The sequence below is a fragment of the Trachymyrmex septentrionalis genome, unplaced genomic scaffold (genome assembly GCF_001594115.1).
Source record: "Trachymyrmex septentrionalis isolate Tsep2-gDNA-1 unplaced genomic scaffold, Tsep1.0 scaffold112, whole genome shotgun sequence".
In the NCBI taxonomy this organism is placed as follows: Eukaryota; Metazoa; Arthropoda; class Insecta; order Hymenoptera; family Formicidae; genus Trachymyrmex; species Trachymyrmex septentrionalis.
The window spans coordinates 327,754-354,487 of record NW_017304248.1 but is presented as its reverse complement, the minus strand read 5'-3'; the positions used below and the strand labels follow the sequence as shown (position 1 = coordinate 354,487).

Here is a 26,734-nt window from a genome sequence, read left to right as displayed (position 1 = left end):
TATCAAAAACAGAATTTTTAAATATAATTATAGCAAGAATATGTAATTTATTTTATTTTTAAAGGTGTCAGGGACCTTATAAATTGATATATTCAAGAGTAACATAAATATGTAAATTACGACTTTACATTTGCAATCATCGATCCCACAAAAATCTTTATATGTATACCTAAAGATTCGACAAAATATTTTTTAAAAATGCGCAACAAAGGAAAAATCTTAAATTTTTTTAGTTATGTATATATACATTCATCTCTTGCTTTTTTCAAATGATGTACTGAAAGAAAAGATTGGTTGCTGCAACAGTTTAGATAGTAAAATATAGCATTTTTAATTGGCTGCAGCAACCAATCTTTTCTTTCAGTGCGGCTAATTCATTTATGTTATATTCAAATACAATAGTAGCAGTCTACGCTATATATTCCATAAAAAATTCTATAATCTAGATTCTTGATGGCATAGTTTCTCGTTTCATAATAATTACATTAAATTGACACATTTGTTCAACTTTTCGACTATGAACAAGTCAGAGCATGCTTCAAATAGTGCAATTAATATATCTAATCTTCTTCCTTTATTTTCTGCACGCAACATTAATTTCTTTACTTATTACGTTTTATCTTTCTTGCTTATTGATTTAATTACATCACTATCAAGTGTTAGAATATTTGTAAGATCTGTTCAATTGTGAAATCTGTTCAAAAAATACTTTTTTAACATTCTTTTCACGTTCCAAATCAATTATATCAGCACAAAATTCTGTACGTATGCTTTTTTATCATCAATTATTGGAAAGGAAAAAATTAAGATATTTAGGATTCGTTCGGGGAAAATGCTATTAAAGCTATTTACATTATTTTATCTTTTATTCACGAAATAAAGATAGAATGACAGATAGCACTTATAACGTATCCTCTAACGCAATCTTAACATGTCATCTTAATCTAAAAAATTGATTACGGCACTGATAGCGATTTCTGCGAGCATGGCGGATCACTTATCACATTTCACGGACAAGTAAGCAACCTCGTGGTCACATCTCAAAGTAGTCTGTCGTGTTTAAAAAAGCGAGTTAGTCGTTCATATTTTATACTATTAATAAGAAATAAATTCTATGATCACATGATAATGCTTGCACTATTATAAAACGATAATGTTAATTAACCGTTTCGACTGTTGCATATCAGGTCTGGAAAAAACCCAATTTTTTAAATCTACTGCAGTAGAGTTTTATTGGATTAAAAAAAATAAAACTTGATTATTTTTTTCAATTAATATTTACTTTACGTTATATTTATTATTAATTACTAAAAAATAAAATTGCTAAGTAAATTTTTCTTATTTTTTTTGTAAATTTTTAGTATTACCAATCGTGATTAGCCTGTAATTGTAAAAAATGGTACGTCTTAAATAATTATGTATGAAGCTGATGTCTCATTTGATGGAAACTTTTTAATTAAATACTGAGAATTCTGAGTTTATTTTCAATAGTTCCCTAACATTATATAGGCTAAACAAATAATTCTGGTCATTAAGTGTAAATAAAACATTAGATTCACGCAACGCTCACTTTGTCTAACGAAGGTCATAGTATAAGATTTTAAAAGATACATAATTCTAAAACGATTAACATTGCTAATTTAATTTTTAAATAATTTTTTTTCATAAAAAGTGATAGAATATCTGAAGATAAATATTCAGAACTCTCAATATTTAATGAGTTTCCACCAAATGAGAGACCAGCTTCACATACATCTTAAATAATTTTTACTATAGTTAGTTAACCATTATTGTAATAAAGTTTGTGAATAAAATCTTTTTTTTTTACTGAAAACAACCATATAGACTGCCCAAGATTAGATGACAGTCAATTTTATAATCACTTTAAATCGATATGTTTTTAGAATATGTTTGCGAATATATTTTTTATGTAGGTAGAGTTACATATGTGTTTTAAAAAAGACTACAAAGTATAAAAACTTTGTTACAAAAACAAATTATGTATTTTATGATTAAAACTTGTATCAATATTTATGCAATTACTGCAATTATTATATAGAACTAAGATATCTATAACTAACTATATCGAAATAAGATTAGAACTAAGATTAAAATAAAAACTATTTATTTGTATTTTTTTTTATCCATAAAAAATATATTACTAGCCAATGTATGACAATCAATCCCGAATATGTACAGAGTTAATTGTCACATTTTCGCAGCTTCATTTAAAATTAAATAACTTATTTGTACGATAATTCAAGAGTAATATTTTTTCCAATACCTAAGGGAGAGAAATATTGTAAGTATATTACACACATAGTTTCAAATCCACTTTTTTCTAAAAATCATTATTCAAAAACCATGACTGATAATCAGTCTCTTCTACATTATGTATTTTAATAATAGACAATGAACAACATTATGTGAATAAACAGATGTATAGAATTAAATAATTTATGTAAATTTAAAAGTATGATATAAATATTTCATAAACGATCGGTAAAATAATATACATAAAATAAGATAATGTGCAAAATATCAAATGTGACAATATTAATATTAGATATTTTATCAATCAAAATATTTAAGTTAAGTTTATCTTTAGTCTTATTCCTAAATTTAATATTATTAATTTCATATAATCTTTGCAGCATAAATAATAAAAAAGTGTCGAATTCATCAAAGTCCCAAGTAATTTAATCTATAATCAACTCGTCATAATGTCTGTAGTATTTTATTAATTAACATAAGAAATATTCTTTTGTCTGACATGTAAAAGATAAAATAAAATTACGGATTGATGAATTATGTGCTATAAGCAATCTTGTCAGCTGAATTAATTAATTAATTTAAATTAATTTCGACAACAATCATCGTAAAAACTTCAATAAAATTGTGATTAATTTAATCAACAATTAATTTAATTAACTTATCATGGAATGCCTATATTATCTTGTTACAAAATACAAATTATTAATTTGTCAATTGTTTAATGTGTAAAGAAAAAGATTAGATTAGGGTTATTATCGAATTCGATTGAACGCATTCAGTTACGATTATCTTTGTGTTTGAACGAGCTCTAAGCCCGTTCTACAATAAAGTCGCAAGTCATAAGTTGTAAGAAATTAACCAATCATAGTTATTTTTTCATATTCAACTGTAATTGGCCAGTTTCTGGTAGAACAAGCATTATGTTTGTCTACAATACACGGAATAAGTAAGAGTAAAAAATTGACCAATCACAGTCGATTATTATTCTCACATTCGACTGTGATTGATCAATTTCTTACTCTTAGGGTTACTTCAACCAACTCCGATTAACTTCAATCGATTAGAGTTGACAAATCGCATCTTTCAAATCAAATGACAAATACGATTGGTCAATTCCAATAGATTAATTGTCGATCAAAGTTAATCGGAGTTAGTCAAAATGACTTCGTTTCCTGTGTATTTTAAACAACACATTATCGAAAATTGTTGTATCATTATATATTGTTGCGCAGCTTTTTTATCATACAAAATAATTGCACAACGACACATAACGACACCGACAATTATCGGTAGATGTGTACAAAGACTATATAGTCCAAAATTTACTGCTAGTATTAAAAATTTATAGCTTACGTTACGGGCACTATAGATTTTCAGTACTGACATTAAATTTCGGAACACAGTCAGAATAGCACCTCTGACCTCTGATGCACAAATTAAAATCTGTCGTACACAGGTCGACATAAAGATGTATTTAAAATACAGAAACAAATTAAATCATCAATACCCTGTATTGTGCTGTTAGATAATAAATGTATTTTATAATTTGAAATATTTACACTTTACTTTTACCCTTAGATTAAATCAATATACAATAACTTTAATACATATCTAAGAAATGAAATGATCTCTTTTTTATTTCATTAAATGAATTAAATCAGTGTACAATGACTTTAATACGCATCCAAGCAATTAAATTTTTATTCCACATTGATTGAATTAAATCATCGAATAAAGTAATGAAAATTTTTATTTTATTTTTTGAAGCAAACTGTATACTTCAAAGTCAATTAATGAAGTGTATCTCGCGAAGAAAAGGAAGTGGAGTAATTCGCAACATTGATAACGGTCCATGTCACTGATTGTGAGTGAAGAAAAGGGTGACGTGACACGACTAAACGCGATTGGACACCGTGTGATACGGCGAACGTGAGATCAAAGAAACCGATGGGATCATATAACGCCCGAGCATCATTATATCGCTTACTTACGTATACGTGACCGTTACTTGGCAGAGTGTAACCGTTGATTTTGCCGGTATCCATAACGCCGGGCGAGGTTAAGCCATTCCGCAGTGTCTTCCCTTCGAGATTCGACGACGTTGTCTCACCGCATGTACCGACACGCAACCTCATGGTGGTCGTTGTCGCCATCCTCATCGGCTCGATTATCCACACTAGATAGCTAAGCGACTTAAGAAATTCCAGCAACCGGATAACGATGATTTCGCGCTACAGACTCGAGTCACTCGAGCCGAGAGCCACTGAACCAATAGCACGATAGGACTATAGGACTAGATACGACGTCGAACGTCGGAGCAAGTCGGAGCAAATACTTGTCGCTATCACACCACTCCGACATCCGCACCACGCTACATTTCACTCCCCCACTGACGGTACTGACCACCACTGTTGACCACTGACCACCACCCTTTCAGCTGACTCCAGCCAGTCCAGCCGCGGTGACAACGTCACGCATGCGCGCCTGCGCGTGCTAGAAATCTGAAAGATTAAAGGCCCGTTTACATAGAACTACAGAAGTCATACATAGTCCTTCCTTATTTTAAGGATGAAGGAAGCCTCCATGAAGGATTCCTCGATTCTCGAAGGCCTTCTTGTGTTTCATAAATGGATCTCAAATCTGCCTTCCCGAAGGAAGGAATATTTTAGGGATTTTAGTAACCTACTGAAGGCAGCATGTTATAATATATAGTATATGCAAAAAGCATGCCTAATATCATGAATTACGAATAATAAAGACATTGTTAATTAAATAAAGTCGTGATTAAGCATTTTTCAACAATAATGGACCGCTACCGTAGAGTCATAAGTGATAAAATATCGATAGCTACAATAGCACTTACTCACTTCAATGTAAAATATCGATAAAATATCGATAGCTACAATAGCACTTACTTCGTCGTAAAATATCGATAAAATATCAATAGCACTAGGATTGCGATGCGAATGAATCTAGTGAGTTTTGCGAGAAATTTTGATAAAGTAAAAAAAGGATGAAAAAGGAAAGAAGTTTAGGTGGTAACCGTGGTAACCATGGCAATGTTAGGTAACTTACTTATTTCATGTATGCGCATTCCATTTTAGTCAACACTAACAACAAAGGTGCCGACAGAGAGTTGCGTTGCTATATAAACTGTATCTCAGGTTTCTCTTTGGTTATACTATCCGTGTGTGAGTTGTGTGTGGGTGCTTTCTAATTATTTAACACATCTTGACACATTAATTCAAAATAATTCACATATTTTCAGTATTAATAAATAATTTAACCCTTTTTAATTACATATTCTTTATCACGACAATCTCATAACCTTAAAAGAATTTACTTATTTATTAACATTGAAAATATATGAAAACCGATTTGCACTTAATTGCACCAATTGCTGTAATCGTCGACACAACTGACTAGTAGCCCTTGGGCTGAATATGGATGTGTAGAGTATACTTTATTCAAACGCTCCGAAGAGGTGTAAATCTAATCGTGCAACCTCCTGCATGCAGTACATCTTGGATAATACGGACACCGATAGTACTGAAACTTTGAAGTCTCATAACTCAGGGAGATCTAAACTAGAAAGGGTTTGTAATCAACATTTCGAGAATATTTTGATGTCAGCTACAAGAATATGCAATAAAACATATAGATTCCCACTTAAAACATTTAAGTCGACTTTGACACGACCTTCACGACGTCTCCTAAGGTCAATTGCATATGCCCATGTAATACGTTACTTGATCCCCAACATCTTTTGTCTGAAACATTTCTCAAAATAACCACTTCTCTCATTTTTAAATGGGATGGTTTGAAACTGGTACGTAGATAATAATATTCTCTATTAATTACTTATAATTAATTTCTGATGAAGTTTACTTTTATAGATTTCTAAGCTAACTTAATTTTATACAATGCAAAATTTGAAAATTGTGAAATATTATAGCATTACAAATATGCATATTTATTTATGTTGCATTTAAAAATGTATATTAAAAAATTATATATTTCATAATGTATTATCCAAATATTCCAAATATTTATGTTGATAATTGCAAATTTATATCAATTGTTATCATCATTCTTTAATTATCTCTGGACTTTATTAATTAGCCATGAAAATTTTTCTAGGACCTTTAATAGTTTAATAGTACGTTGAGTTAAGTTACTGATCGTAACAACACCTTATCTGGGCCTCAACTTCTTGAAAAGAAACGTATACGAATAACTAGGTAAATACTACAGTATACGTAACGTGTATTATAGTATTTCCCTAGTTCGTATATGTTTCTTGTCAAGAATGGGGGCCCTGTTTAGCCGGCGAAACGAACCAAAACGAACGGTAAAAATCAAACGCAACGGTTGCTGCTCAGTTCGGCTGGTTCGGCTGGATATGGTAGGGATGGATAGCATCCGTGCGATTGGTTCACTGTCAGAGCAACGGGAGAGGGCAACCCCTTCGCGAGGGAAGTGCATCTCATGACCAAATCTACCCGTCTACATCGATTGTATCAAACACAACCTGTTTCAAGCACAACCTACGTTTAGCCTGAATACTAACATTTCGACGTTACTGTTTCGTATTTAATACAGTTCGCGGTCGAATTTTTTCCAGTTTCTACCCTACTAAGGTTTTGCCTCGTCACGCTTCTCACCGTCCTTAATTCCGTCAGCTGGTCAATGACGGCGCATATGATAAGTAAGTAGGTATAGGTAGTTGGTATTAGTGAGCGTTCGCGTATATTTCGTGAAGTAACAAAAAGAGGGTGTAGCGAGAGAGTAGAGGCAGTGGTGACTAACAGTGACTAAAGGCAGTGGTGAGTCAGGACGGCAAGGACATCGGATGTGCCCCACTGAGGAATTGCGACGGCACCAACAAGAGCAGCGGCAGGTGGGAGTAGCGCCGCTCCTCGTATCTGACTTTTATGAGAGTAGGGAGCGTCGCGCAATATTCCGCGCAACCAACATCGTGTGGGGATCGAAGCTCTAACGGCTACTGGCCAATTCGTGTAGATCCAGTGAGTCATCGTCAAGCACACAAATCGCTCTTATCTCGTTAAACCCGAAGATGGACCCGCGGATTCAGGACGATCTCAACGACGTCCTTCTTAAAAGGGATCACGATTCCGTCGACGATTTCGAGCATCTCGGCCACGACGGCTCTCCAGACGATCGTTCGGAGCAGCAGCAGCAGCATCATCATCATCAACAATCGCCACCACAATCAATTGACACGCCACGTGTCGATGATCTGCTACACATCGGTGATTCTTTTCATCCACTGGACTCAGCATTACCCAGCGCGCTTCTTCACGCCGAAGCGAAACCCGTACCGGCGACACCGCCGCCTTCCGCGGACTTCGATAAGTGCGCGGCCATGGCGCAGTCGTCGGATCCGTTCCAGCAGCCGCTGGACCCGGTCGATCCCAAGCTAGCCAGCATGGCATTCGTCGAGACCGAGCGGATTTATCATCATCAACTTCATGATGATGACGATGACGACGATGACAACAATGATGACAACGAGCAGGAAGAGATACTTCTCCAACCGCCGTTGTTATCGACCTCGACTACGACTACGACCGTTCAATCTGATAGCGACCTTTTACTGTCATCATCGATGAAACCTGTCGACAGCAAGGTTCAACCGATCGAGGAACGCGAGGATATACTGTTTACCGATTATGGAAAACAATATGAGCGCGATGTCCCTCCATTGAGCAGCATCAATACCGACGATTTTATGCAAAACATCAAGTCGTCGATGCTGCCGGCACCAGAAAAATCACCACTGATAGACTTCCTTGGAGATGACAGCGAGTTATTGAAGGAGAACAAAGTTATGAATATTACGGATGATGACTCATGGAATGTGATGGAGAAAATAGATCTGAAGCGGGAACAAGCGAAGATATTCGAACCGCCAACGAAACCGCTGCCTCCATTACCTAGGGAGGCGCAACTCTTGGAGAAGGCACATCAGGACGTGTACGAAACATCGAGTGACTTCTTAATCGCGGAGACTACGAAGCCGTCACCGCCGCTGCCGCAGCAGACAACCGATTCGAAGCAGGAGAGTATCAAACGGCGCGAAATACCAAAGCCCAAAGAAACCGATCATGTCTCCACTCGCCCAATCAGCAAGAAGCAAGAAATTGAAATCGCGCCAAAGGAAATTTTCCGAGATATGGGATTAGGTGAGTGCAACAGAATTTTCCCCTTCCATTTTATTTTAGCAACAAACTTACCTATGCAAGACTAAGGTGATTACTAGCTGAGAATCACTTAATTATCAATTCTATCTATTATATTCTATCTATTCTTTGAAAAATTAAACTTGAAGTACTTGAATTTCACCATAATAGATTAACGAACATTTTCTCAGCCAATGATTTCGTAGACATGATATTAACATGTTATTTATACATATAAGATGTTCATATAATTGATGTGCTAATTCCTGTTTATAACTATAATCTAATTTTAATTAGATTGTATATGTCAAGTCTTTTTCAGTTATTTGATTCTGATAAGAAATATTCAACAAATTAAATATTAAACAAATGAAAGTCTAAAAAATGTTATCAAAAAATTTAACAGAAAACAACAGTTGCAAATTGACATAATATATTATATATGATAATATAATTACATTAAGTTAACAGTCTTTACTGTAAGGAGGAAAAGACAAATTTTACTATGGATAATTTGAAAAACTTGAAAATTTTACAAAATTGGAAGAAATGATGGCTTAAATATGTGGAAGAATTCCGTATGGCTAATATGAATCTCGTACTTGATATTCATAAACCAAATATCTTGACGAGAATATGTTAATTAATTTAGTGTTGATGCACGAACCCGACCATGCTTGGAAGTACTTCCGCTTGGTTACAACGTCTGCCATTTACGTCATATTCGCTTATAGATATCTTTCGTATGTTGTGTACACGATTAAAATAGCTATTACCTGCGTTTTTTTTCTACATAATGCTACGCTCTAATTAACAACTAAGAAACAATCCATTCCACGAAGGGTGTCGACGCGCGGAAAATTGATGTCGGTAACTGCAAGTTTCAATCAGTTAGGAAACGATTTATAAAAATTGCAAATCGGTAAAAATAACAATTGTGTGAACGACTTTCGTAGGAAATTGAAATTTCGAAATTGGGTTATTTGCATTCATACCTTTTAAACGATAATAACTGGTTAATCCTTTTTAAGGCCAGAACTATTGATTATTTTATGTCTATAACAATCAATTGAAATTTATGTTATAAAATTATAATATTATTACTAAATTCGTTTTTTTTTTTTGTAACTGTTATAGTTTACCTAGGCAAACATACATAACCGCATAAACGTATACCTAAGAAAATTATTAGCTTTATTTTATTATAAAGATGCACGTAAATGTGATTAGATTATTTTTTTATACATACGTTTATGCGACTGCAAGTTTATTTGGATATACCTGTAAGGGTACGAGCACATTTTTGCATAATGCATAATACGTAAGATAATGGACCAATCGAAGTCCTTCATTTTCTTCTTTTTCACGAAATAAAAGACTAATTGATTCATTTTCTTATGCTTTATGCATTATGCAAAGTATTTCAAAGGTCTATGCTCTAACTTTAAGTTATCACGCACAAAATTGAGGTCACTGGACTAATGAGCATCATTAATATCTAATATAATATGCTATATTGATTTACATAAGATATTCATTAGTTCTATATTCACTAGCTTTAAGAAGTGTTTATACATTGGCCGTAAAGTGTTAACTTATGCCATAATCGATAAATTCAATATAATTAACGCAAATTTAATCTATATCCAGACAAATTTGCATGTATGTATAGCTGTATATACGTATGTATAAAGATAAATATCCAATCGCATTTTATATGCGATTATTTGTTAATCTTGACAAGTAATAATGTTTGTTTTTTATCTTAAAGATATTTTTCTTTACTCAAATAACATACAAGTAAATAAAAGAAGTGCTAATGAGAGTCAGCGTGGCTAAACTGCAAATTATTACGAAAAAATTAATACTCAGTAGTTATTATAATGTCTCCTTTTTATTTTAACGTTTCAAATTTTTGGAGTCCTCCTCAGCAATGTAGATACAATTCGAATTGAAAGCTCACATATCTATAAAGATCAAGTCACTTATAAATTGTCAAAGATGAATTCAAATAAAGAAGACTTCATAATTCTATAAACTACTGAGTATTAATTTTTTCATAATATTCTGCACCGTTTAGCCGTACTGATTCTCGTTAGCTCTGCTTTTATTTATTTGTACATTATTTTAAAATTTGAGAATCTGTTTGTAATTATTATTGTTTTACTCAAATAATAATTCGTTAAATAATTTAAAAATCATTTTTCTAAACAAAATAAATATTTATTAAAGTTAAATATATATTTAATTTCTATATAATTTATGTAATTAATTTTCACGCGATTCAACATTTAAATTGAGAATTTTTATTTTGAATACTTGCTTATTATTTGGAACGGTAAGCGTTTCCGCGTTCTGCGAGGGCCTAGTTGAATAACTATCGAATATCGAATTAACAAAGAAATGTGCGATTACTTGACACTCGCAAAGCTCATAGAATGATTTTGTCCTTGTTGTTTATCAAATGTTAAACAAGGACAAATAATGCTTGCGAGCTATATGTATGTATATCCGACTTATATAGCTCAAGTAGTTAGAATATTAGATTTACCACCCCAAAATCTTATGTTCGAATTTCGTTGACGTTTTTGAAAATTATAAAATTAAAGCGACTATAATTAATAAAATTTATGTGTAACGTTGTCATCAACAAAAGAAAAATGTTAAAAAAATATTTTTAAAAATATTAAATTTATCTATAAAAAAATATTAAAATATTAAAAAAGATATTAAATTTATTTAGTAATTTAATAAACTTAATCTTTTTTTTTTCGTTTAAAAACATTTTTTAAAAAAATCTGTATTAATTTACATAATCTCGCAAAGAAATTAAGCGAGTTTATCTGTTGGAGCCTCATTGTGTCATACTTATATTATAATTTACATAATATACTGCAAGATTCAAATAAATAATGTCATGTTAAAAAAAATTATTTTTTTAAATCCATTAAAATTTTTTTTGAAATTAAGATATTTTTCCAGTGTATAATTTTTAAATAAACAAATATAGTGTATAATTTTGAATAATGTAGTTTACAAACTATTAGAAAAGAAAAAGATTACTCCTAGTAATTTAGTATGCAGTATGTAACTACTTATTTATAAACACATACAAAAAATTAACAGAATATTTAATATGAATAAATAATCAAATTCATTTAAGTTAAATACTTATTTGTGAAGTTATTTCTTTATAGAAAATTAGAGAGAGTTCTTTGTATAAATATTTGTGGATAAACGATTGCGTTTTCAAACCTTTTTAATTCCTTTTTTCTTCTGGCCTGTTTTCGTTTGGCTCTTGAACGCGATTAATACAAAATAATTTCACTAAAAATTAAAGAAAACATGTATCCACGAAATCATGATAGTAAAAACGTATCCAACACAAACCGTAGTCAAGTAAAGACTAGACATAGCTCGACGACTTTACTGTTATTATACTTCAGAAACATATTTTTAACCCCACTATGATATGGGAAACATTTTTTCTTAACCCCACCATATATCCCTTTTTATCTTCAATATAGTCATAGTTATCATTCGACGCATGACTTCTTTAAATTACGTCATTTATATTTTGTAATCTCTTGCCGAGGCACTCTTTCGCCAAAGTTACGTTTCTAGTTTTATAATTTTTAAAAAATTCTCGTAAATTTTTTAAATATAAATTTTTAAATTATATTATTTAATTTTATATTATGAATTTTTTTAAATCGCGTTACACACGCATACATACCGTTGATTCCACATTTTCATTGTGGAATCAAAGTTAATAAGCAATTTATTTTTCTATTAATAATTTAAAGAAACAATTTATTTGTAGCTTATAGCTAAGAGGTTGAATGCGAGCAAATAACAGATATATATAGTCTCATTGCAAAGAAACGATCATAATTCGTCGCATTACGACGTGCTATGTTGCTTTAATCGAGTGTCAAGATCACGACCGTCATAAAATTGAGTTTTTTTCATTCATCAATGACGACAATAAGCCGTGAACATATAATAAAGTTGACGTTGAATATGTTGATTTTAATTATTAATCTGTATTGCACTTTCAATGTGTGTTTTATTATATTGTGATTACTTTATTGTCACATTTGATTTATTGTTTTTTATCTTTTTCACACTCTAGGGTGGTAAAGGGTCATTGGTAAATACAATCTGTGTCTTAAATCAATGTCTTAGGTATTGTTTAACCGTTCAATTTAATTTCCTAGTCGGTTTACGCTGATGAACATTGGGAAGTGTTTCATGAGAGAGCGGTAATTGCCATGATTAATTGGAGTGTGAAGAATGTCTGTTAGGAGTCAATTAGAGGTTGTATAATTCTGCGTTGAAGATGACCCGAATTGGAGCCGAAATGTCCGCATTGTGAGGTATCTTAATATATATGTGAAAGAATAAAATCACAGGAAAGCTTCCTGCGCTCAACCAACTGCGTTTGACTCTTCGAGTCTTTTATCTAAATTATATTCATACTAAATATAACAATATATTGTATTGAATTATTAGTAAAATCTTAATGAATTGTGTAGTGAAATCTTAAATATTAATGAACTATAATGAAATTTTCATGAAATTTTAATAAAATCGTAATACTTCACATTATAATGTAACACAATATAACGCAACGTATCTCAGTTGCGAAACAGCTATAATAAATGTCCTTCTGTCTCGCCAATTTTGTTAAAACTGCGGTTCATGTGCAGACTCTTATTAGAGAGCCATTAGGTAGCTATTTTGAATTAATAAGAGCGGCTAAAACAGATTTAAATTTCTTAAATTTTTTTTCAGTATAATGTCCGATTTGGACGATATTGTTTATACTTTATTTTATATGTGGAAAAGGATTTTGAAATCTGATGAAGGCAATTAGAAAAATAATGTCTTGAACAATAATCGCATTCAGTCGGTAAAACAGACGATTTTAGGATCTTGAAGTGATTTAATTAAAGGGGTATTCTCACTTGGAAGGCTAAAAAATTACATTGAATATTAAGAAAAAATAAATTATTGTATAAAATTTTCTTAGACTCCATTTACATACAAGATAGATATTTAAAAGATATTTTTTCGTGTCCATATATATATATATATCATATAAAAAAAATATGAAAGACATATTAAAAGTTCGCGTTGACATGATTCCATTCATTTTATAGTAATCCTGAAACAAAAAAGCCGAAGAAATTATTAAGTTGTAAGAGTTACATTATTACTGGACTACGAAATTTTATTTACAATTATTCTATTTTATTATATAAAAAAACGAATTAAATTTTGTGAGTGAAAAATCAATATTTTTTTCGAAACATTGTCGTTTTGAATAATTTTCGATTTTTTCCCATGTATTTTAGTTTCAGTAATAGTGTAATTTACAATATATTAGTCTCTTTAGTTTAGTATATTAATCTCTTTAGCGCATCTTTGTTTATATGTTATATATGGACAACGCGAAAAAATATTTTCAAATATATATATTTTCTACATAATAAAGTCTAAGGAAGTTTCGTATCAATAAATTAACTCATTTCTTTAAAAAAAAATTCCTGTAGATCATGTAATAAATAGTTGATTTTTCGATTACGATCGATGTATCACGCAGTTCCTCATCAGCTATTGTAATTGTAAGTACAAGCTAGGTTTCAAGTAATATAGGCAATATGGCGATGAGTCTGGAGGGCGGGGGTGGGGATGTGGGTGTGAAGAGGAGGGTTCGGCGGAGAGAGGGCTCGAAAGACCTCCGGAGTCCGGGTGGGTCGATAACAGGCCTCAGTCCTCATCTCACTGTGCATGAGCTACGTGTTCTCCACAGTTCTTCTCTTTTGAAACACCGGCAGTCGTGTGAATTGACAAGTCGGAAACTTCTTCCCGCGCGAATTCACTCTTATCTCCAAGAACCATAAACAAGGCCACGTCTTCGTCATCATCGTCATCTTTATTGTCATTTTCGTCTTCGTCGTCGTCGTCGTCGTCGAAGTGCGTCATTCAGTACGCGCGCGCGCGCGACAAGATACGCCATTATTTCTACGAACGTTCGCCAGGCGCGCTGACACGCAGGAGAGAACATTTCGTACTGGTGGACGGTAGCGATCGACAAATACAAACAGTGAGGGAAGTGCGCGTCGCGCAAGGACGTTGGTAAAGTGTGCGTAAGAATGGCGGATTTGGACGCAGCGACGTATCCCGCGGTCACTAAGAACGTTGACGAAGGCAATGAGGTTTGCAAGCGATCCGGCGCCGACGCCAACTTCGCATCGATGACCAACGGCAATCCCTGTTTCTGGAACATTCTGAACCCCCGTAAGATTCTTTCGATAGTAGCTCTACCTTGTACCCCTCCGAAAAGATGATTCTTTTTATCTTTCTCTTCTTTCCCAAGTAGAACATAGAAGTTATAATAATATCATGAGGACATTATCATGACTTTATTCGTCAACTTATAAGTCAATTTTTAAGTATCAAATGAAATCATGATGACGTTCTGTCATATCATTTTGTCTAAATTATGATCTCCGTGTTCTACCTGGGTCACTCCTCTTCGGAGTACTCGATAAATTTGGAGCTCCACCTGTTAAATAAGTAACTCGTGGGAACTATATGTATGTATCCTTGTCTTATTATATTCTGTCTATCCCCGAGCGATTTGGGATAAACGTGGCAAGCTTTTTCACAGCTTTTGCGGTAACTTTTCATCGAGAAACGAAATTGGATAGTAGGTAATTTTAATCCTTCGGCGCTTTCATGTCGGTGACCCGAGTTTCGCCCTGCGCAGATGCTACCTGCCCGATATCGGAGAATCTCCAATCGAAACTAGGTTATCGATCGGTCGACTACCTGCATAACATTTATGCAAACATCTCTATCGCATTCATGTTTATATTGTCTACCTGCTGATTTTAGGTTGAACCCAGCCCGTAAGAAAATTCTTACAAGCTGTAAGCCGTAAGAAATTAACCAATCATAGTCGATTATTTTTTTCATATTCAACTGTGATTGGCAGGTTTCTTAAGACTTACGACTTGTAGAATAGGCTTATAAGAATTTTCTTACGGGATACTCTATCTATGGTAAAAATGAACCTCATGGGTTTAACCTAAAGTGAGCATGCGGGTTTGCAAGTTCATTTGAAGTCGATTGATTTTTAGGATTGTTTGATTTCTTTCGAAGATCAATAGAAAATCTACTAGATATCAAATCAAACAATCCTAAAAATCAATCGATATCGATTTGATTTCGATTTATGAACCAGAGCAGGTAGATTCAGTATAAAACAGGCTTTAGAGACGATGCTGATCGTTGTTTTAAACAAAAAAGCAATCGTGAACATTTTATTTTGAATAGCAAAGAGGGACAGTTAACTTTATTTCTTTCATTAGTTGAATATTTGTCAGTAAAAGACTGAGTTTTAGTTTTTCTTATCTTTACCTTTAACTTTTATCTTTTTCCTAGACGTCCTATCTCATCGATTAGAATTCGGTAGAGCCAACTTTTGTTATCCCTAAAGATCACTTACTGTCTAAACATTTTAATCAGAACTTGAGTTGTAATGATTTAAAATAGGAAAATGCATCATCTGGAGCTTGGATTATCATTGACTTAATTGAATCTTTTCTTCCGAAATAAATGTATTATATTTTAATAAATTATAAATTTGTAGGATTTTTAAATATGTCGCATTTACACCACTATGATTGATACCATTGATCATTAATGGTTCGAATATCAGAAGTTTTATAGTGTATAAAAAATTTTCTATTTATAAAACATCGAGACTACTTTACATTATGATTCATATTAATATTATTATTTATACTTTGGTAATGTTTTTATTGAATGCTAATGAAATCGTTATAATTCATTGTAATTTTATAATCCACCTTTGCCCGACGAGTGGGTGACATTCTGATTTCGCAGTACCCCAGCACGGTACGCGTTATGATTTCTTGCAATTTGAAATAATTATCATCGTGACCTTGAATTACATAACGCCACGAGATCCAATCGTGACGACATGGTGCATACAATCGACTTTCGAACTTTTTGCCAAAGTCATCCCATCAGCTTTAGACTATAACAGTGACAACTGATTATTAAAAGTAAATTGCATAACTAAATTATCGTTACTTTTATTGGATTAACATGACGGGAAGATGATGATAATTTTATTCAGTTAGCCTATCTATTCTTGTATCCTATCTCTGTACCTTCATAAAGAAAATACTTATTAATAACTTGATATATTCTTTAAAGAAATATTATATCTTTTTTTTTTTTGCAAAGAATATCATCTTCTTTATTATATTATCGAACTTAACTCTCTTGTTTTGTATTTTAACACTTTTTCTAATTAATATAATTGTTTTATTAAGACAAGATTTTTTTGTAAAAAATTATTTCTACATAATCGTGAGCGTTTAATTTAAGGAAAAATTAACAAGAAAATAAAAGATATTTTTACAAATAGCGATAAGTACTGTACTGAAATGCTAGATAACGTACAAGGTTAATGATACGTAAATGCTGTGCATATTCATGATGTATGTATATGTAATACATTTAGATATAATATATTACAAAGATGACGTTTACTAGTGGTCTACACAGTTTCAAGTTTATGTTGTAAAGCTTAGCTTTGTCTATTTTTTATCATCCGTAAAAAAGTGATTCATTTGATTCCAAAGTCAAAAGTAAAAATACTTATAACGTGTTGCGGTTTCAAGGCAACAGGAGTTATATTGCGCAGTGCACATACGATCGATTGCCGAAGCTTGGTTCTCCGGGATTTGTGCGCGTGCTTATAATTTACTGGCGTGTAGTTTCGAGATTATTTCCCACGCGATATATAAAGTCTTGGACATATGTGACATTGAAGGAAATCATGTTGACATTTCATTATCGAGCACTATACACCTTGTGCATTTTCATCTAACGCACGATTCGTTATCTGCCACTTACCATATTAATATTCGATGTAATAATAGAGCACTCTTCTAATGTTCCTGTTGATTAAGGTTTAGTGCTGCAAAATTACTTACTTGATTAACGAACTTTTTTTATTTGACATCATATCATTTACGGAAAAAAGAAAGTAGCTGTTGTAACTGCATGTGATAACTAAATGGCAAAATATGGACAGCTAAAATATAGGTATCATAAGTAATGTTTTAGCTGTGATATCTATATTATAACAGCAATAGCAAACCAGTTGTAGTTTATAAATTTATAATTATGACAGCAAATATATTATAACAAACCAAGATTAACTGCGGTAGAGAAAAATTTTTTTTTTTTGTATTGCTTTACAGGCTATGATAATATGTATATTCAGTGATACTTTTAAATATATTTTTCGAACATTTTCTATGCTGTAAAATTTGCTGTAAATTTATTAGTATTTATAAATGAATAACAAAAGAAATTTTTTAAAGAATTCATATTTAAATCACGTGGTTTTAAGCTGCATAATATTAATCTTACAATATGAAGGAAAAACGTATATATAAACGATGAAAGGGTATTGATTCTTTGATCTTTTTCTGTGTTGTATACTTACTTCGTTCGTCTTTTGTCTATGGAGTAAAATAACGAGAATGGTTTCAAGTAAAGAATTGTGATGACTCGTTGAATGAGTAACTCGTGGTAGCTCATGTCCAATATTAGCAAATCTATAGACTTTTGATATAATGTAGTAAGTTTTCATAAATGGCAATAGATTATTAAAAAACACATTTTTTATTATTAAACGAAATATTTGACAAGCGTAATATTTGACAAATTAATAACAAAATTTACTCTTTTTCGAATCACTCCACAGTATCTTGAGCGAGGCAACTATTTTACTACAGGGTAACAATCTCTTATTTGTATCGATTTATTATATAATTATTAATAGAAGCGTAATCTGAAAAATAAGTTCAAAGAAGAACATATCGCGTCTGAGATAAATTACGATTTTTTATGTTTCTTAATTTTTTAATTCTCTATTTCGCGCAATGAATTTTGTTCTTTTTTTTTTTTGCAATGAATGATACCTCTTTTACAGAGAAATTAATAATCAATTTTTACAAGTAATAATTTGCACACTCTTGAATATTAGGAATGCTAGAATGTGAAGAAAGAAGTACAATTTTCGTTACATTCATTGACATTGTGTTGAATACATTTTTATAATTAGTATCATTTTCTTTCTACGATTCTATTCTGAGAGCGTTAACAGAATTGATTTATATAGCTTTAAATGCATGTAAATGATTTTTGTCTTACATATTTTTGCGCTTCATCAAAATCTCTTCCAAACTTCAGATACTTATTTCTTTTTTCTAGATTATATTAACTGAGTATAAAATTTCATTAAAATTTAGTTTTTTTGACATCAAATGAAGTAAAAGAAAAATAATGATACTATTGTATTATTAAGAATATCTTCTGTAAACGTTGATTAATAAATAAATGCTTACTTAAAGGGAATAAAATAAAATAAATCAGAAATAAAAATTCTAAACGATCAATTGTTGATTCTTTAGTACTTAAATAATCTTGTATGAATTTATGTACTAACATCCAATTCTGTAAACTGCGCGCCGAATTTAATTTTTAGTCTTAAAACGCAGTTCTAACAAAACTAAAATAGTAATATCCCAAATTAAATTGACACATTATTACGGTATTGAAAAATATTGTATTTAATATTGTAAAATAAAATAATTGTAAATGATTTAAAATTTATTTGATTAAGAAGGCTTTATTATAAATAGTATTATAAAAAGTTCCAATTCTATTACTTAAGATTTTGCAACTAATACCTTAGTTATTGAAACTTAATCTGTAGCAATTTGCATTTTAGAGCAGGCCTGTCCAATTTAAGCTTCGGAGCTAAAACGCAAAAAAAAATTTAATAATAGTAAGGTTTCATGAACTGTCTGAGCGACAGCATGAAATGTGTCTGAACAACGCTTATCAACACTTTACAGTTCATGAAATCTTACCCGTATTTTTTTACAGTCTCCGAAATCTTCGTGATTGATTTTTTTGCGTCAATGGCTTTGTGTTTTAGCTCCGGAGCTCAAATTAGACAGGCCTGCGTTAAAGTGAAATACGACACTAATATTCTATTTGTATTATTTACAGACGCATGGTTTAACCCTGAAAGACTGAATCCAAAAGGTAAGAAAATAGAAGTATTTTTTTTTACGTTTGTAAGATAATGTACAATTGATTGATTAGTCATACATGTTCACCTCCAGCACGTATTACAGTTTACATTTGAAATATCTAATAATCTAAAATTGACTTCAAGAGCAGTTCATAATATCGAAATTATGTTAAATGATTCTTAAGAATTTTTTTCATGTGTGTGTGTATATATATATATATATAGCGTAATATCAATATTCTATTAAATTAAATTAATTCCATAAATCTCATGTAAAACAATTTATTGTTACAAAATTGCATTGAATTCTGAGATAGCGGTTAGATATGAGTTAGATTAAATTTTATTTACAAAAAGTGCTCGCTAACTTTGTTACCAAGTTTAAGTCTTAGTCCCTTATGTGTGCCTATAAGATTATTTAAAGAAAATGACATTTATAGTATTAACAAAGAAACAATTCTCATATTTAATAAATACGAACTATTTATTAGAATGTATTTATATAGAAATAAAATTAGTACACAGCTTATATGTTTCGTGACAGGCGACATGCTTGCTTAGTGTAACATCACATATTCACAACGATAAAAGTGCTAAGTCGCTCAACTTATTTCTTATAAGAATTTTTAACCGTTTTTATACTTCATATGGACCGTTTTTAGCCCGTTTTTAGTCCGTTTTTAGTCCTTTCTTGCCTATTTCTTGCACTCTCAAGCACTTGCAGTATATGGCGAAGGATGACTAATATACACGAGTATGCGTGTGAGTATTTTTGAAGAGATTCCAATACTTGATTTTCCGCTGATGAACGACAACATATGCACAATTTGAGTGGACTATTCGTTTTTCAGTTGATGCGTGAAAACGCGTTAATACGTTTCTCTTTTATTCAATTTCGTTCAATACGGAAAGAGGCACATATTTACATTTAAAACAGTCATACATTTACTTATCGTTCATTTAATTACCACATCAATTTCAAATTAAAAAGTTCGAAAAAGTATCATTATAATATTTTTTAAATATTTTATATATGATCACAAATAAATGAAAATAGAATTCATACAATAGAATTACTCCGATATTTATGCCGCGCGAAGATACGTCGCAGAAGAATAGAAGGAGTAGAAGTAATTTACACACAACTAGTCTTATTATATATGCTTTTATGTTATTTATTGGTATTATGATTTTTTACTGTTAATATTAATAAAACTGTTGTCAATTGAATCGATTCGTCAATGTCGTAATATTTGTAAATAGTGCCATGTATCACAACTCACATAAAATGATTACTGTAAGGAAAAAAAGTTTAATGGTTATTTGGTGATATATAAATGTATAGGGATGAGAGATAAAGAATGGAGCAAAATGTATCACCAAACACTGATAAATTTCAAGAGCCAAGTATTCAAATCAATCTCATCTGGCAGTGTTTCAAATTTTTCCTGTGCCTCAGCCGGCTCGACACAGTCTAGTACAAAATGGAATCTGTATACATCAAGAGAAAAAGAAATTGTTGCAGAATTACTTTGGACTACGAAATATATTTGGAGCAACTATTTTTCGTCATTATGCGAAATTAAAAGTTTGTTTAGTTGAGTTGAATAAAGTTCATGGATTCACCTACAAAATGTGTATTTCTAAAAAGTAACTACATATGTTGAAAAGTAAAATTGATTTTTTTTTTAAATGCGTTTTACTTATTTTTTTATCAAACTTTTTAAAATATTCATATATATATGTATATTGAAATATTATATTAGATATTGTCCGTTAAAGAAACTTATTTGAGAAAGATTTTGAACATTAAAAAAAAAATCAAACGTTTTAATATTTTATTGGAAGGCATGTAACAATATTCACTCACTTGTTGGGCGTTCCGTAAAGCATCGCAGTTCAAGATACAATAACTAGTCCGACATGAATGCGATTTCGAATCGGCAGCATCCCTACCAGTCCATCGGACCCGCCGTTCTCGGACGCTACTAAATATAACGTCCAGCCAGCCTCTCGTTGGTCTAGTGCCAGGTTTCCGAAGACCATCATCGAGATTTCCAAACCAACGGAGCAGTTCCCTCTGTTACAAAGTCATTAGAATCAGCACGTATTCACTGTTCGCTTGTCGTTCTTCGATTCTTTTCTAACGTGTTTTTCTAGGACGATCGCTTTCTTGTCAAGTCGATCGTTCAAGTCCAGACGGAAATTACAGATTTTAGTGTAAACAATAATCGATAGAACCAAATGTTCATAGAGAAAATGGTCATCACGAAGGAAGAATGTGAGTAACGACAATTCGTGAGAACGATGATTATTTGACACATGTGTATATCCCGCACTGTATGAATGCAAGAAGAAAGTCTGAGGATTCGATAGTGATAAATACAGAAGTGAATAAGTCATAAAAAAGAAAATAATAATTAACAGACAGAACGTAACAAAACATATTAACATGTGATTAGGTGCGAAAAGAGATTAATTGGAGAGATTAATAGACGTTAAGGAATAAAAAAAAAGGAATAATTTTGTGTCTAAATATACACAAGTCTGTATGTTGAACTATATATCTGACATAAGATTATTTTGCATGTCCGTGTCTATAACTTCCTGTATATTTTATATCATATCTTAGTTTTGTGCATGTTGCGAAACTTGTTGAATGAGAAGTTTGAGAATCTCTGCACATATTACATTACGTTACGTAGTCTTACGTATATTTTGCTTAATTCCATCGTTGTTTTTGATGAATGATTTTGGCAAGAATCCAATTATTAATAATGGATATAAAGAAGCAATTAATATTTCAAGTTAAGGGTTTGAAAAGCTGAATTAATGTTATGATTTTCTCAGAGGAATCCATTAATAGATAGCTCGGAAATTGCCAATATTTCGTTAATATCTTATTTTAAGTTGCAAAACGCGACAAATTTCTTTATCAATTCTCTTTTCTATATGCATATAAAAAAAGCGGACAATTTCTCATAAACATGCAGATTAAATGAAAAATGAATAATTCTTACAAATTTCTAAATTTTTTTTGTAATAGATCTTTGACTTTAAAGTTAAAATTTGAAAAACGAATTGAATTAATTTCTTAAAATAATTTATACTGTTCTTTCGATAATTTATAATTATTTTTATGTTGGATCAAGATTTTTTTAATACGTGAACGAATGTAAATTAATCTAATCGCGATTCAAGGTAAATCTAACTTTTTATGAGGGAGGGTTGTTACCATTATAGTTACTTGTTTTAATTAATTATGATTATTTATGAAAAGTCACAAAAATCTAATCCATATGTCAAATTAACTGGAAAAAAAAAATCAGATGGATAAAAAATGCACAGCTGCAGTTCTAGTATTAAATGATATGATCTTGATATATTATATTAGAGAATCAGAGACGGATCACTTATGAACTTCTTAATCATCAAAACTTTGAAGCTGACAGGTATTTTTAATTTCCGATTTTTACATTAAAAAAAATATTCCTAGATTTTGGACAAACTAATCGTTTAAAAAAAACATTGGAGTAGAAGTAAACTTTTATTTAAACATAAAGTATATGTTCAAATAATATTGCATAACACAAGATTTAATTGATTATATTTATTATTAATAAAAGAGATTTGTTTCGAAATTACAAATATATTCAATATTCAGACTTCCTCTTATTTTAATAAATTCCCGTATTTAACGAACCCAAAGAGTGCACCCGAATAGTGCAGCATCGACTATAATATTTCAGTATTATAGTAGGTTTCTATAGTAATTGAAATAAACATCACTAGTGTGTCAATTGTATAATATAGGTGTCTAGACTAACTAATATAGGTGTCTACTACTCGCCAAATTTCTCGTGTGCACAAGATGCAATTTAGATCAATTTTATTCTCTCTCTCTCTCTCTCTCTCTCTCTCTCTCTCTCTCTCTCTCTTATCCTTCTCCTCCTTTCCTTTTTTCTTCGTGTAACTTTCTCGAAACATTTACCTTTACTCCCATTACTGCTACAAAACTTTTTAACATCCTCAAGCACATTAAGCTTACATCCGCTGATCCGTATGACCTTTCCGATCGTATGCTCCTATACTGCCTCTCTCAATGCCTTAATCCTCTTCTGCACATCCTCAATTTCTCTTTTACCTCCAATACTTTTCCTACCCACTGGAAACAAACTATAGTCTCCCCCATTCTTAAAATGCGCCAGCCTTTGTCTTTTTTCGCCTCATCTTTTTCACCTGTTCCTTCTTTCCTCTCCAAACTTCTGGAGCAAATCTGTTTCAAGCAATTGAATGTTAACTCCATAAAATGCATACCGGACTGCCAATCCGGCTTTCGGCTTTTGTATAAACACAATCACAGAGCTATTATATTTGTCTGATTTTATTCTCCGTGACTTTGACTCCGGTTTTCCTAATGGCGTCTATAATTGCTCTCGATTTTTTTTAAATCTTCGACCATAAATTACTACTGCTCAAGCTCCATCATCATGACCTTTCTTCCTCCGTCCTCTCCCTTTTCCGCTCCTTTCTTGTTAAATGTTCTCAGCACATACCTTCTTCCTATCTCGTCTCGTTCCTTCCGGTCTCCCCCGAAGTCCGTCCTTGCCCCCTTGTTATTTATTCTCTTCATCTCTAGTCTACCCTCTACTCTCGTTACCATCAAATTTCTTATGTATGCCGACAACATTATTCTCCTTTCTTCTTTCGCTCCTCCTTAGGGAGCTGTTTTGAATCAAGACATTAAATCTAATGCCGGGTGGGCCTCCGCAAATTCCCTTTATTTAAACCCCTCCAAATCTTGTCTGTTAATCGCTGGCTCCTCTTCGTCGTTATCTTGTCTATCCTCTTTCAGCATCTCTCTTGACGCCGTTCCAATTCTGCACAACTTCTGTTTAAAATACTTGGTGTCCATTTTGACTTCTCTTGGACTTTTCTTAATCACATATCCGTTAAGGGTCAAGCTGTTTTCCTTCACATTTGTTTGTTGTATTCCTTTCGAGTTATCTACCGCTTAAAAATTCTTAGTATTTTAATTTTTTATAATCTCCTTGTTCAATGCTGATATTATATTCATAGTTCCGCTTATCTCAGAGCATTCAAAATTCCTGCCTCCGTTTCTCATACAATATTTGGAAATGCGATCATTTATCTCCTCCATTCATTAACTCTAGATGGCTCGACATTCATAAGCGCTTCTCTATTTTTGTTATCTCGTTTTTCATTTCCTTCATTCTAACTACCTCTTCGTATCTTTGCAATCTTTTTCACATCTCAACTTTAAACTACACTTTCTCGCCACTCCTGACACTCTTATCCTCTTCAACGCTCTGTTAAATTTCGCCCGCCTTCTCATACATTGTCATTAAGTTCTTCAATTTTACTTCCTTTCATCTGATCTTTTCCCATACTGATCTTCTTTTCGCATAGTCGTGTCTCGTTTTCTCTTTTTATCAGATCGACTATGAGATTGCTTCTTGACCGTATTAATACTCATCGGTTCAAAAGTCGCCTCTCAGCCTCATCTATCCGGAGGCATCAATAACTGCCTCACCGACTATCTATTTCATGTTTTTATATTATTTTGTATCTATTTCATGTATTACTGTATAGGCTATCCGTTTCTCGCTGTTTTTGTACTTTTACTGACTAGGCATGGTAGTAGTTGCTGGTTACCTTACCATTTGCATACTCATGTGATTTTTTTCTTCCTTTTTTTTTTCAGTGTTCCTTCTTTCTGTTTTTATTGTACTTTCTTTTATCAGTGTAACTGTAATTCAGATCGATACGCAATAAATTATATTTTAATTCTATGTGTGACACATTTTCACCTAAATTTCTGTGAAATCTTACATTTCTATATTTTTTGGATCGCTGATTACAAATTTGAAGTTAAATTTAAAAAATCTAATATAGCTATCATAAATTAGGATTTTTTGGGGTTTCAACCTTTTCTTTTTCGGAAATGACATATAATTTTTTTTTTTTAGGTGATATTCATATTTAGTACACTGTATTTGAAGAACGACTCTTCGTGATAAAAATTTTCATTTTTATCTTCAGTAGACAAGTAATTTTTTTATAAAAAAAATCTGGCATGTAAAAAATGTCGGCAAAAATAAATATGAATATTCAGTAAATTTTTTCAACCTCCTGTTTTAAATACTTTCCACATTTTGGGTCAAAATAAACTTTTTCAACTTTATTTGTTTATAAATAATTAGAAATGAACAATGAAGAATATAAAGATCATGGAAAACATAGAAAGTAACTAAGTAATTAAACTGTGAACAGTGCATCGTAAAAATGAAAAAGAAAAAGGTGAAAAGTATATTTCCCATTGTCACACAAAGAGTTAATTTTGGAAAAGGATTGTCAAATCTATAGGAGTAATATATGTGATATCATTCTACGAAAATTGTATTTAATCAGTAAAACAGACAATTTTAAGATTCCTTTAATACTTACAATAGAATTTTTCACGTAAGGTATAGAGTCTATTCTATTTGTGAACATACAGCTAACATAGCCGCTAAAATGGTAGCCCTTTTTCCACTGGATGACGCACAGTATAGATAAATCCGAGGGAGGGACCGCTCGTACGTACAACGAATCGATAAAGCGGCGCCATACACGACGTCGCGTCGACCTTTAATATATAATTCTATACCATAAACGAACACGCTAGTCACGAGAACAAGTAAACGCATTTCGCTTCTTATCGCGGTTATGGTTATATATAACCGTATTTCCACTGTAAAAATTGATTAATGTCATTTGTATCTTTCTATCATGAGAGGTAAGTGTTATAATACAAACACCGGAAGTTGCAAAGATAGTTTTACACTTGAGAAAAATTATTTGATTATATCAAAATGTGACGTACGAGATCTGTCCCAAAAGTACCCGATCTCTGCATACATATTTGTCCTTTTTCTCTATTGTGGAAAGCAGACATTTAATTTTTAGGGAGGTCATAAGGAGTATATCCCTACTAAGCGATGTGACCCAATAATTGTTCAGTCGACAACGGTACGCAATTGTATGAGAGTAGAAAATTTCGAATGTTGCATTTAGTTTTCTTCAACATCGTTAAATC

The 26,734-nt window shown here is 31.8% G+C and overlaps 2 protein-coding genes across 7 annotated transcripts in view; one reads left to right on the top strand and one right to left on the bottom strand.

Moving 5' to 3' along the window:
* Positions 1 to 4,751, bottom strand: part of LOC108751894 (serine palmitoyltransferase 2) — a 14,067-nt gene extending 9,316 nt beyond the window's left edge. The window contains exon 1 of the mRNA XM_018492375.1: positions 4,266 to 4,751. Coding sequence (XP_018347877.1) covers positions 4,266 to 4,433 — 168 coding nt within the window. The 5' untranslated portion in view covers positions 4,434 to 4,751. The remainder of the gene's footprint in view (positions 1 to 4,265) is intronic.
* Positions 4,752 to 5,367: 616 nt separating this feature from the next.
* Positions 5,368 to 26,734, top strand: part of LOC108752197 (reticulon-1-A) — a 29,886-nt gene continuing 8,519 nt past the window's right edge. Inside the window, exons 1-3 of one of the 6 annotated variants that reach the window (XM_018492889.1) lie at positions 5,368 to 5,438; positions 6,899 to 8,480; positions 19,611 to 19,646. In XM_018492889.1, coding sequence (XP_018348391.1) covers positions 7,352 to 8,480; positions 19,611 to 19,646 — 1,165 coding nt within the window. In that variant the 5' untranslated portion in view covers positions 5,368 to 5,438; positions 6,899 to 7,351. Of the gene's footprint in view, positions 5,439 to 5,596; positions 5,871 to 6,467; positions 8,481 to 14,452; positions 14,784 to 19,610; positions 19,647 to 21,681; positions 21,917 to 26,734 lie in introns of those variants that run through there. The other 5 variants (XM_018492881.1, XM_018492895.1, XM_018492874.1 and 2 more) reach the window with 5 other exon arrangements.